At 48.3% G+C, this 12,990-nt stretch overlaps 2 protein-coding genes across 10 annotated transcripts in view; one reads left to right on the top strand and one right to left on the bottom strand.

Annotated features, from left to right (window-relative positions):
- Nucleotides 1-3,725: 3,725 nt before the first annotated feature.
- On the top strand, nt 3,726-10,638 carry Eppin (epididymal peptidase inhibitor). The gene is made up of 4 exons (NM_001109457.1): nt 3,726-3,875; nt 5,493-5,624; nt 9,213-9,380; nt 10,358-10,638. Exons 1-4 carry the CDS (start codon nt 3,785-3,787, stop codon nt 10,369-10,371), a joined length of 405 nt encoding a protein of 134 aa, NP_001102927.1. The 5' UTR covers nt 3,726-3,784; the 3' UTR covers nt 10,372-10,638.
- Nucleotides 7,322-12,990, bottom strand: part of Wfdc2 (WAP four-disulfide core domain 2) — a 28,965-nt gene continuing 23,296 nt past the window's right edge. For all 9 annotated transcript variants that reach the window (XR_010064571.1, XR_001837032.3, XR_005501792.2 and 6 more), the window contains 2 exons: nt 9,784-9,919; nt 7,322-9,366 (listed from right to left, as the gene is read on the bottom strand). The gene's annotated coding sequence lies outside the window, so the exon portion shown is untranslated. The remainder of the gene's footprint in view (nt 9,367-9,783; nt 9,920-12,990) is intronic.

Below are 12,990 nucleotides of genomic sequence, written 5' to 3'. Positions count from 1 at the left end.
CCTTTCCTAGATGGTTTCTGTCATATTAACTTTGTGTAATATGAATTACAATATATAATTTCACATCCTTAATTTTGGTTAATGTTTTGACTCATGTGGTCATGCTTCCAACCACCTGCCCGCCCACTAATTATTCGAGCCTCTTACTCACTCAGCCAATCTCATAGCATCCTCTCTGATCCCAATCTCACAGTGTCCTCTCAGGTCCCCAGTCTCTGCTCACCTTTCCTTCCACTTATTCACCACCTTTCAACCATTTGCTCCCCTATCCTGTCCATATATCCACTTGCTTTACATTCGTCCTCACCTTCTCTTACCTACCCATATGTCTACTTTACGTCTAGCCTTTAACCCATTGTCTTAGTTAGGGTTTCTATGTCTGGGAGGACACACTATGGCCGCTGCCACTCTTATAAAGGAAAACATTTAATGAAGGCTGGCTTATAGTTTCAGAGGTTTAGGTAATTATCATCATGGCAGGAAGACATGGTGCTGGAGGAAGAGCTGAGCATTCTATATTTGGATCTGCAAGAAGCAGGCTAAGAGCTGCCACAGTAGGTCTAGTTTGAGCATAGGACCTCAAAGCCCACCTCCACAGTGACATGCTTACTCCAACAAGGCCTCACCTACTCCAACAAGGCCTCAACTACTCCAACAAGGCCACACCTACTCCAACAAGGCCACACCTACTCCAACAAGGCCACACCTACTCCAACAAGGCCACACCTACTCCAACAAGGCCACACCTACTCCAACAAGGCCACACCTACTCCAACAAGGCCACACCTACTCCAACAAGGCCACACCTCCTAATAGTGCTACTTCCTATGGGCCAAACATTCAAAGACATGCATCTATGGGGGCTAATCCTATTCAAACTACCAGATCCATCCACCTATTATTTACTTCCCCTCTCTCCTACACCACCTCAGATATTTTGTCATTTCTACATCTACACATACTCAACCCTCTGACCAACCTTACAACCAAATAACTTCCATCTATAGTCCTACCTATCCCACTGCTAACTGTTATGCTAACTAACAACATGTCCCCATGGTAGTCTGCCTCCAGACAGACGCAAATCAATGAGGCCAGAGGACCACATTCAAGACTCAGTTTCTTCTTTCTGCCCTCTGGATCCTGGGGATTAACTTCTAGTCATCAGGCCTGGTAGCAAGGACTGCCTACGCTGACAAGTCTCTCCAAGCCAAATTTCCCTTCTCTGGGGTATTTCAGATATCTTGCTACAGCAACAAAAAAATCTGATCCCCCTCATGTTCCATTCAATCTACTTCACCTAGCCTTTCATTCATCCATAATCATGCTTCCAAATACCCCCACGTCCCTCCCCTCTTTCCGCTCACCCAATGTCCTCCCGTCCATCACTCTACTGGCCACCACACACCCGTGTGTCTGCTTATATACCTACCAGTTGCCCTACCTGTCTTGCTCAAACAGAGAGATACTCAGAGAGTTTCATCCTGTTTTAAGGACCAGTTGCTAGACAGTGACCTGTTTGATGGCTCTCAGAGCTTATCTAGGAGAACAGATGTCCAAGTTAGCAATTCAGTTAGATGCACTCGGAACAATTCTGGGAGCCATCCACATAAAAGACCCTGGTCTGATGGAGAAGCCTGGGTTGCCAGCTACAGGTCAGTGTGCACTGGTTCTGCCTAAATCACTCATTCTGAGCAGATCTGTCCTAGATTAAAGGTATGTGAAAGCCATGACCTTCAATTAAAGAAAGAAAGAAGAAAAGAAAGGCAAGGACCGAGTGTATCCTAAGCAGCTTGCTCCATGAATTAAGTGTTAGAAGGAGCCCAAACCCAAGATACACCCTAGACCTCAAAGACATACATTTCATGTCAGCTGCTTGGAAAATGACATGTGGTGTGTATTGATATGCAAATCAGACAGGTCAGATAGAATGTGGTAGAATAACCAGGACATGTTAACATTTCTTTTCACGAGAGAGTTTAAGGAAGAAGGCAGATTTATCTGGGAGCCCTAGGGACACCAGAGAGTGTACTGACTTCAATTCTTCAGTCCGTCTCTACTGGCATGTGTTTACTTTTGTTCCCTTCGGATTAGGGTTACAACCCTTACCTTCAAGTCTACAATAAATTAGGTCCATATCGCCAGCCAGAAGACTCCCTAGTGCCCTGAGGTGGAGATTTACAGACTCAGGGCCCTGGAATCCTGTCTCTCACACTTAATGGCTGGATGACACTTGTCAGGATTCTCTCTGGTCTGGGTCACGTAATCCCTGTTACAAGAGAAAATACCTCAGGGCCTCCCAGACTAGAAACATCAGGTTTCCACTTTTGAGCTGCCTTGGAGAGAATGCAGAAGTACAAGAAGATCAGACTTTCTTAAGACATCTTGGTTGTTTAGTGGGAATTCTGTTTCTGAGACCTGATACTTAGGTCAGTGGGGGAGTGCAGACCTGGGCTTGATCCCCAGCGCCGAAAATAAATGGATTCTTTAGCATTTTTGTGAAATCATCCTTAAGTGACATTGCAGTTCTGCCGATATGGGATTTCCGTGGGGGTTCTGCCTCTGATCCCCAATTTCCTGGTCATGTTATCACTTAATGATGAGGCTGTGTGCTTATCTGTCATGTAAAACAAGTTACGGACAATGGCCTGCACAATATGGTACCAGCACAGCCAAAGAAAGTAGAAATCTTGTTGATAACATTTTCCCTTTGCATAGAGTCTCTCTGCCTTCTAGCCTGGTTGAGCAGCTGGTACTATGGAGTCACAGCTAGGAGGGGACGCCTCACATGTCTACCCTTCTTCTGACAGCACACTTGGAATCCAGCAGCTCTGTGGTGTTGTTGACCTTGACCGCTGCTGTCTCTCAGACTCAGGTCTTTATTTCAGTGTCTCCTCAGGCAACACTGTGTCATGTGGTAGAGGCATACTGTGGTCTGTAACATTCAACAACACTGTGACAAATGCTATCTAAAGAGTCTATTATTGGAGCTGGAGAGATGGCTCAGCAGTTAAGAGCACTGACTGCTCTTCCAGAGGTCCTGAGTCAAATCCCAGCAACCACATGGTGGCTCACAACCATCTGTAATGGGATCTGATGCCCTCTCTTGGTGTGTCTGAAAACAGCTAGTGTGCTCATATATAATAAATAGATAAATCTTTTTTAAAAAAATTAAATAAAGAGTCTATTATCAGACTGGTTTCGCCCCAGTCCCATGTCTCATTGGCAACATCTTTACTCTCTGGCCTTGGTCAAAAAAAAATGAATGCCCTTGAAAGATTATAAACCAGGGAAAATGGTGGGAAGAGATCGTAGGAGAGGGAGAAGGGAACACAGAGACCTTGGATCTACCATGAGAATAAACATTAGATACTGATGTGAAGACATAGCAAGACAATAGAGTGTGCTTATTGGAGTGAATGTTTTAAAAGTGGTAAATTAATGGTTAAGAGGGCATTCCACATTAACTGAGTTATCCAGATGAAGACCCAAGAGGGCTGCATTTGTCCTACACTTTGCGCACTACCCTGGTTGACCAGAAGGTTAGCTCTACATAGTCCAAGCAGAAAGTAAGATGTGGGCTTTCTCCATAGATGTGGGCTGTGAATGTCATTAGCTCCACTTCCAATCTCGAGAACTCGGTGTTCCCAGCAAAAAGAAGTAGGTGACTGGCTTTTCTCCAGCTCTTACAGCCAAGGTACAGACTATTGAGAGAATCAGTTGGGTGAAGGCAGCAGACGTTTCCACATTCTAGAACGACCATCCAGGCCAGCCCCTCGCCAGGATGAAGTTTTCCAGATTTGTGAGCATCCTCGTGCTATTTGGCCTGCTTACAAAGGTCCAGGGACCTAGTCTAACTGACTTTCTGTTTCCCAGTAAGTATGATTTTTCTGGTGTTGTCTGGATGAAAGGGAGGTTTACTGGAAGGAAGAGACGAGGAACAACTCCTCAGGTGTGGGTCACCTTTCTGCAGCTTCTCCCTGGATGTAGCTTGGGAGAGGAGAGAGACACTTATAAGGTCTCTTTGTGTTACAATGTCCTCTGTGTTAACACAGGGACACGGGTCTGGGGAAACACCTTCAAAGTCCCTTTGAAGAGGTGTCTTCCTTGGGGAGGTGGAGAAGGGTTATGGTTCCAGCATTAATGGGAAAAGCCTTCACCTCTCGAAAGCAGCAGACAGACTCCTTTGTTGGGAGGCTCTGGGGCCAGAGTTGGTGGGTTATACAGGGTTGGTAGCCAGATGATCTTGAGCAAAACACTTAAATTCCGTGCAGCCTCTCTGAAACCTGATTTCTTTGTTTTAAACGAATTTAGGCCCTATAGCTTTGTGGTGAAGAAACGGGACAGAGTAAATCTTCCCTCGTGGCAACTGCTCTGCAGACATTAGCTAACGTTTGTTTGCGTTCCCTATCTCATGTAATCCTCGTAAGAGCTCTACGAGAGTGAGTCCTATCCACACCCCGATTTTATTCCTTTAAATTTTTGAAATTTTAAACATTAAAGTATAATTTCCCCTTTCTTTCCCTCCCTCCAATTCCTTTCATGTACCTGCTCCCACTGTCTCAAAATTATGAATTTTTCTTTAATTGTTGTTATATGTATATCTGTGTGTGTGTGTGTGTGTGTGTGTGTGTGCGCGCGCGCGCCTAAATAAATAAATACAATTTGCTGTGTCTGTTTATTATTTTCTGCGTGTATTTGATTTCAGGGCTGACCATCTGGTATTGGATAAGTAATTAAATTAGGGGGCTCTTCCCTATTCTCCTGCTCTCAGCATCCCTTAGTCCTCTTTGTCCATAAACTTCCCTCTTTGAAAGTAGTGGACATAGAATTTAAAGAATTTGCCCACGATTACATGGCTACCAGCATTCAACCCACTAAAGAATTTTCTAAGATAATATTTTTATTAATCCGTTGAAAATTCCATACAATGTATTTAGGATTGTGTTTCTCCTCCCCCAACACATATATCCCAGTAGTTAGAATTCCAAAACCAGGCTGCAGGTGGGGGGAGGAATCACTGTGCTATGTCGCCCTCTAGAGGAAAACAGGGACACAGCAAAACTGAATTGCTAGAGCAGAGGAAACCAGTGGCTGTAGGGGGAGGGTCTGCTCCCAAGGAAGCATTCCCTGCAGGCATCTAGAGACAGTTCGGGTTGTTAGGAGATGGGTGGAGTGCTCGGATGTCTAGTACATGACGCCAAAGTGACTGCTAAAGGTTCCACAAAGCACAGGGCAGTTCCCATGGCCAACAGGTGACTGTCTAGCCTCCATGTCACCAGTGTTGAAAAGTTCTGCTCCAGCAACTTGGGGGGAGACCAGGGATGGAGAGAAGAGGGTGGAGGGGGCAGGATGTTGAAGAGGTTAGAGGTGGGTAGTGTTGGAAACAGGAGCAAAGAAAAGGGTCCCTTCAGGGTGAGCAAACTTGAACATAAGCTTCCCCGACTCCCCAAACTGAAGGCCCTGAGGCTGAAAGACTGTTTCTTCCCTAGGGAGATGCCCCAGATTCAGAGAGGAGTGTGAACACAGAGAGAGGGACCTTTGTACCAGGGACAGGGACTGCCAGAAGAGAGAGAAGTGCTGTATCTTCAGCTGCGGAAAGAAATGTCTAAACCCCCAACAAGGTAATACGAAGGGCTTCGGAACACCACACGCCTCTACCACGGCTCCTCTTCTGCTCTACTGAGGGGCGGACTCTGGGTAAGACTGCTGCATTTGGGGTCCTGCGGTTTAGATCTGTGACCGCTCCTGATGAGGTTGTGGCAGTGCAGGTAATTATGAGCCTCAGTTTCCCCGAATAAATGTTGGGCGCATGGGTGGGATTGAGTCAGACTGTTTCTTGACTGTTTTTCATTGTCACGATTTTCTGAGTCCCCCGAGTGGCCATTGTAGAGATCTGCTTGCATTATCGGTGACAAGCAAGGTGATTTATCTCTCCAAGCTTCTGATGGCTAAGCCTCTCTGCCTGTAGGAGCTCAACTCTGTACTAGGAAACCTGCCCTAACATTCCAAACCAGAGCTGCAATCACAACTATATTCCTGCTCTTCTGAGTTCCCAAGAGGCTGTCTGAGACTCTCCATTCATTTAGAAATATCTGCTGAGCGTTTCTGATACCCACTTTTTTTTTAAAGTTCATTTTGCTCTAATAAAATATATGAGACGGGTTAATTATGAAGAAAAAAAGGTTTCTATAGATGAGTTTTGAGCCTGGGACTAAGCGTGATGAACAGACGCCAGCGTGGACCACACAGGAGATGATGGGCAGATGGGAGGAAGAGGTCACATGATCAGCAGAAGCCAAGAGGGGCTGGGGTCCTACAATCCTGGCGGAGGATATGTTCCAGGTGATCTAGGGATCTCCCAACAGATCTCACCTCTTGAAGGCATGACAGCCTTGTGGACCAAGATTCCAAATCCTGAGCCTTGAGGGGGACACGCTTTAAGTAGAGACAAACCACAGTGCCTATAACATCACCTGACGTGGTCTCTGTGGTCAGGGCCACTGAGAAAGGCCTCTCGGCAACTAAACTTAGAGCTGAGTTCAGGATCAAAGGGAGTAAAAGGGAGATAGAAAGGCTCACCCGGCAAGGGAATGACTCAAAAAGACCTCAGCGGGGATTTCAGGAAGACACAGAGTGAGCATGGACGCTAGTCATCGGAAAAGGCCCTTGATGGGTTAGGACCAAACAGTGCTGGTCTGCTGGGCTAGAATGAGGACTCTCATCTTAATGCTAAGAACCATGGGCTCAAAGGCAAAGAGAAATCATGGTGTTTGCTATTTAGTGAGATGGTGACGTGACCAACATGTGTGATCCTCCGGAGCGTGACGATGATTGGGGGGACTGGATTTATGTTGGAGGACTTCCGGGAGAAGGGAGGTGGGAGAAAGCATGGGACGTGACAGTGCAGCAGAGTGATAAGCAGGTGACGTGCCAGGGGTCTGATACCAGACTTCCAAAGTCTGAGTATCTGGTCCAGTCTTTAGCATCTTTTAAAAATCTTAACTGGATTAATAATTTTTTCCTATGTGTCTCTACTTCTTCCCGTGATCCTAAAGGCCCTTGGAGCACCTCTTAGTCTACCTTTAACACCCCATGAAGCTCTGTCCTTTGCTAGGCATCAGAACCCCAAAATGAAACCAGACACAACCCCTGCAGGCTGGAGATTCACAATCCCAGGGACAAGGCTGGGGGCATTTATTTTTTAAAGAAATACTAAATGAACGCATACGCTTCATAAGCAAGGTGGGGAGATGCAGGCCCGACTCAGACCCGCGTGGGATACGGAACACAGTTAAAAGAGACGTCACAGAGGAACTGATTTTTTTTAAAGATGTATTTATTTATTTATTATATATGAGTACACTGTAGCTGTCTTCAGACACACCAGAAGAGGGCATCAGACCTCATTACAGATGGTTGTGAGCTACTGTGTGGGATTTGAACTCAGGACTTCTGGAAGAGCAGTCGGTGCTCTTAACCACTGAGCCATCTGTCCAGCCCCAGAGGAACTGATTTTTGAGAAAGCTTTTGAAGGAAGAATAAACATCCTGCTAGCACTCGATGGTGCGTGTGGATGCGCAGAGGTCTGGAGGTGCCGGGGAGCCTGCTGTGCTGAACTGAAAATCGCTACAGTGTGGGGCTTAAAGAGATCTCATGGCAAAAGAGGCCAGGGCCAGGCATAGGAGCCAGACAGGGAAGGAGCTTGTGATGACGCCGAGGTCTTATGTATGGAACGACACAACTGCCTCATTTTCAGATCCATTATGTCCTCCTCCCTGGTGGATCAATGACTGATTTGGTGGGAGGTGCTAGGGATGAAGGCAGAAGGAAGAACTGGAGGCTGCCTCAATAACCTGGGTGTGAAACTCAGGCTCCAAGAGCCTGGTGGAGAGATGAGTGTGAGGAGGGGGAAGCCACTGACACTGTGGAGACTGACGGTCATGGAGCTTGGCTAGCTGGAGACTGTGTGGGTTTGTGAGTGTCACTCCAATAGAGGGACAGCAATGTGTTGTCTGACAGCTTTGTAGGCTAAAAGGATGAGGTTAGGGTGCCAGTGAGGCCCAGTGTGTGTGGGGGGAGGGGCAGGGAGGGAGGGAAGGAGAGGGAGGTTAGAGGACAACTCTGAAGACTCCAGTTCTCTTCTTCCACCTTTACGTGGTCTCTGGGAATTGAACTCAGGTCATCGGGGTTACACAGTGTCTTTATCTGTTGAGCCATCTCTCTGGCTCATGAGTGAGAACTTTATTATACAGCTCTGTATTAATACTGGGTAGATTGCTGGCAATCTTTGGCATTCCTTGGCTTGTAGATACATTGTTCTGATCTCTGCCTTCAAGTCCACACGGCATCTTCCCTGTGTGGGTATCTCAGGGAGATAGATACACATTTACTCCTTTGTCAGAGCATCAGCCGTATTGGATTAGAGGCTCCCACATGCAACCACCTTAACTGACTGCATTTACAGACTGAAGATACAGCTCAATAACAGAGTGCTTGCCTAGCAGGCCTGAGGCCCCCAGTCCATTCTTAGTACCCTAAAACCTAAAAGCGAGTGTCCCCTGTGTGTTAGATACTCAAGAGAAACAACATGCATACTAAAGGTTTCTTATGGCCTGCGGTTTTAAGAAGCCTCTGTATCCCACCATGAAAACAGCATGGCGGAGTTCATGGTGTCAGACATGTGATGGGAACTCCTAAAACCGCTTCAGTCCAGGAACCAGAGTTATGCTATAACCTTAAAGAGTCCTCTCCCATTGACATCCTTCCTCCAGCCAGGCTCCGCCTCCTTTTTTTTTTTTTTTTCTCGGAGCTGGGGACCCGGAGCTGGGGACCGAACCCAGGGCCTTGCGCTAGCTAGGTAAGCACTCTACCGCTGAGCTAAATCCCCAACCCCAGGCTCCGCCTCCTAACAGGTCCCACAGCCTCCAAAAATGTCACCCCCAGCTGGTGACAAGTCTTCGGAATGTAAGCCTGTGAGGGGACATTTCATGTTCAGACCATAACCATCCACAAGGATGCCTACCTCCAGGGACGCGGATATCCTCCGTAGCATCTTCCACAAGTACACGAAATGTTTCAGGTGTTGAACCACTGGAGCGGGAGGGGGAGAAAGAGTTTGCTCCAAGGGGAAGGAGAAGGGGAAGGTGGCTCTCATTATTTTGTTTCGGGTTGTGCACTCTTGAGCTCTCAACTCTGGGGTTCCTCCGCAGATATTTGCAGCCTACCAAAAGACTCTGGCTACTGCATGGCTTACTTCCCTCGTTGGTGGTATAATAAGAAAAACGGCACGTGCCAACTCTTCATCTATGGTGGTTGCCAGGGAAACAATAACAACTTCCAGTCCCAAAGTATATGCCAGAATGCCTGTGAAAAAAAAAGTGAGTCTTGGATCCACGCCTCCCGCCCCCATCCCGCAACGCCCCACCCCGCACACGCTTCACTCCTCACACGCCCCACCCTGCACACGCCCCGCCCCCGCCCCACCTCCCCCGTACCCCCTACACCTCACTCCGCATATGCCTCCTCCCCGCCCCCCCCCCCCGCACACGCTGTCCCCTCTCACGCCTCCCCCACCCCACCCTGCACACGCCCCACCCCACCCTGCACACTCCCCACCCCGCACACACCTCCTCCTGCCTCCACCTCCGCACACGCTCCACCCTGCACATGCCTCGCCCCCGCACAATCGTCCCCCAACCCGTACATGCCTCCCCCACCCCCGCACACGCCCCACCCCCCACATGACCCTTCATCCCTGTCAACCGCATCTAACATCTTTACCAAAGCTGTCTGGGCAAGCACTGTTCGGGGGAAGCATTGGTGTGGGTTGGCCTGTCCCAAGGCAGCTGTGTCTTTCTCAGACCTGACAGGACTCCATTTGATCAGGAGGGGAGACAGGACCTCCTAGAAAGTGAAGCTGGAAGATATGGGGGCGGGTAACAAACAAGGACGGATTTAGGAGGGATGAAGGGGGATGTAGAAGGGTCCCCGAGACCATCTGCAAACCGGTCAAAGAGTGTCCAGCCCTACATGCACACTCCTACCAAGGAACCACCCCAAGCATAACAACTCCTTCCTTACTTTGGCCTCCAGGCCAATTCTATCCATTTCTCTTTGAGCGAGCGAACTGACTTTGTTCGACTGTTCTTTGGAGTGAGCATATACAGTGGCAAGTTCCACTACGTTTTTATGCCGAGACAGCTGCACTTTGCTCACAATTAACTCTTTCTGCTCCCGTCGGCAAACCCCACTTTGAATCCCCATCCACGGTAAGATGTGGAAATATAACTTCAGGTTCCAGAAATAAGCCGGGCCCAAGATGTGTGGCTATCTCTTATCTCTCTGTTCACAACAGGCAATTCCACCTGAACGGGGGACCCGCTGGGAAAATCATCAGGATTTGGCTTCTGCTCCAAGCTCTATGGACCTGCTGGATGCTCCAGGCTGGCGTCTGAGCACTCCAAGGCCTTGGGTCTTCCCAGTTACTGGATTCTAGGATGCCTCCCCGCCCACTCGGCCAGTTCCTATTCCTAACTCCTACCCTTAGCTACCCTGCTCAGCTCCTCCGTCAAAAGCTCCCAGTTTGTTTCCATGTAGCTCTCAGCTTGGTTCAGTAAAGTATTTGACTTCGCCCTGTGTCTGTGAGACTTGAGTAGTTTGCACGTCCTCAGTCCTGGGAGAGTGGAGCCCCTGGTGACGTCAATCAAGGACGTGGGTACGGAACATCCTTGAAACCTAGAAGCCCAGGGAAATTTTTTCTCCTCCGTCTGAGGCCTGTGAGCAATGTCATGGTTATATGTCCCAGAGACTGACTCTGGGAGGAAGGAAGGGGGTTCAAGTGGCTTACTCCAGAAATCCCCCAGGTAAGTGATTTGCTGGTAAGGGTAGGGGTGGTGGGTAAAGTGTAGAAGGACTGTTGCTGCCACAGCTCAGCGAACTTGACTTCCACCCAGTTTCACTTGCAACAGCAAGAATGTGTTTCATGACCCCCTTTTTTTAAAAAAAAAAATCTTTTTTCTTTTTAATTGCAGTGGTTTCTGAGTTAGTTACTGCTGGGGAATTTTAACATATACCAATAAAACACGCCTCTGAATTTTCTTAATCTATTTCCAGTGACAGGAAAGCATTTCCTATCTCCCTCCCAACCCCCGTCCTGGATGCCTGAGATATTAAATCTACCTCAAATGGCCCAGAATGTTTCGCATTCAAGCTGGGTAGGTTCCGAGGGACCAATAAACAGAGAGTGAAACTCTAGCATGTGGCAGGATGCTATTCAGCCACTAAAACCTCGGGCCACGTGGTGCTCTGCTGTGGATGGACATACACCAGCAGCTGGGAAGATGGCTAAGGGAATAAAGGGCTTGCCACACAGGCGTGCATGAGGACCTGAGTTCAAATCCCCAGAACCTATGTAAGGTCGGGCAGGGTAGCTCACACCTGTAATTATGATGCTCCTACCTTGAAAAGAACCAGAAGAATCCCCAGAAGCTTGTGCCCCTGCTAGCCTGGGGGTACAGCAGAGTTGGTGTGCGAATGGAGGTAGGCCAAAAAGACCCTGCCTCAAACAAGGTAGAAGAGGAGATCCCATATCAGGGATTCAGAGATGGTCCTCTGACTTCCACATGTGGGCCATGGAAACCTCAACACGCACAACACACACACACACACACACACACACACACACACACACACACTGTACTGTATAATTCCATTTGCATGAAATAGAATGTTGGGTGTGTTGGTTAAGGCCTGCAATCACACTCAGGAAGCAGAGGATTACTGGTTAAAGGCCTGCCTGGGCAAGTTAGTGAAACCCCATGTCAATTCTTAAAAAAAAAAAGTGGGGGTGGGGTGGGGCTAGAGATGTAGCTCAGAGGTAGAGCATGTAAGTGAGGCCCAGGACTGAACTCAACACCAGTAAAGAGAAAAAGACATCACATCAGGAAAATCTACAAGCTAGGAAACAGTCTCAGGGGTTGGAGTGTGTGGAGGCCAGAGAGTTCCTGCTCCTGAGACAGGGTTTGCAGCTGGAAAGAAAAACACTTCCAAACCAGTAGAAAGGACACACAGTCTGGGTTGGTTTGTTGTTTTTTGTTTTGTTGAAACAGGGCATCTCCGTGTAACAAAGCCCTGTCCTAGATTCACTTCGTAGACCAGGCTAGCCTTAAAATACCAGAGATCTGTGTGCCTCTGCCTCCTGAGTGATGATGTGTGCCACCACAACTGGCAATGATGCACAAGCTTAGGAATGCACCAAGAAAAGAAGACCTGAAAATGACCAATGTTATCCTGGTGGAATTCTAGTACTGTGTGTCAAAGTGGACACCATGGGACTGTCTCTTGCAATGGCAGATGAAATCCTGGGTGAATCAAGTGTATACACGTGGCTGCAGCCAGCAGTCCTTGCCTCAGTTTACCCTTGCATGGCTCACATTGTGTCCACACTGCACTCGCTCCCTCACTAACGCTTCAGGATTTAAGCTGAGGGAATATTCCAGAGCAATCAGAGAGACACTTTCAGTCCCTCCTGCAGCTCACTGAGCCATGGCTTCTCATGGCCCCTGCTAACCTGCACTTGGAACAGAGGCTCTGGGCTTCCCTCTCTCTCCTGCCTTAGAGGTGCCATCTCCTGGCCTGATGCTCACTGGGAATCGTGGGTTCATGCCCACCTAACAGTCTCTACCCTCGGGGGTGACTTAGATGAAGTCTGGGCCAAAGACAAGAGAGGGAACATCCACAGGGAGTTGAAGGAGAAAGAGACCGAGACAGAGACATTGAAAAGGAGAAAGGGGAGGCACAGGTTCAAATCCACAGATAATTAGCCCACAGATAATTAGAGTTGAGAAGAATCAGTGGCCGGGACGGTGTGTACACAGCTCAATCGGTCCATTTGTTGCCCAGCGTGTGTGAAGCCCTGATTCCACTCGCAGCCCCACGTACACTAGGTGAGGCGATGCAGACCTGTGATCCGGGTACAGTGCAGGTGGG

The sequence above is a fragment of the Rattus norvegicus genome, chromosome 3 (genome assembly GCF_036323735.1).
Source record: "Rattus norvegicus strain BN/NHsdMcwi chromosome 3, GRCr8, whole genome shotgun sequence".
Taxonomy (NCBI): domain Eukaryota; kingdom Metazoa; phylum Chordata; class Mammalia; order Rodentia; family Muridae; genus Rattus; species Rattus norvegicus.
This window is presented reverse-complemented; position numbering and strand designations above follow the sequence as displayed.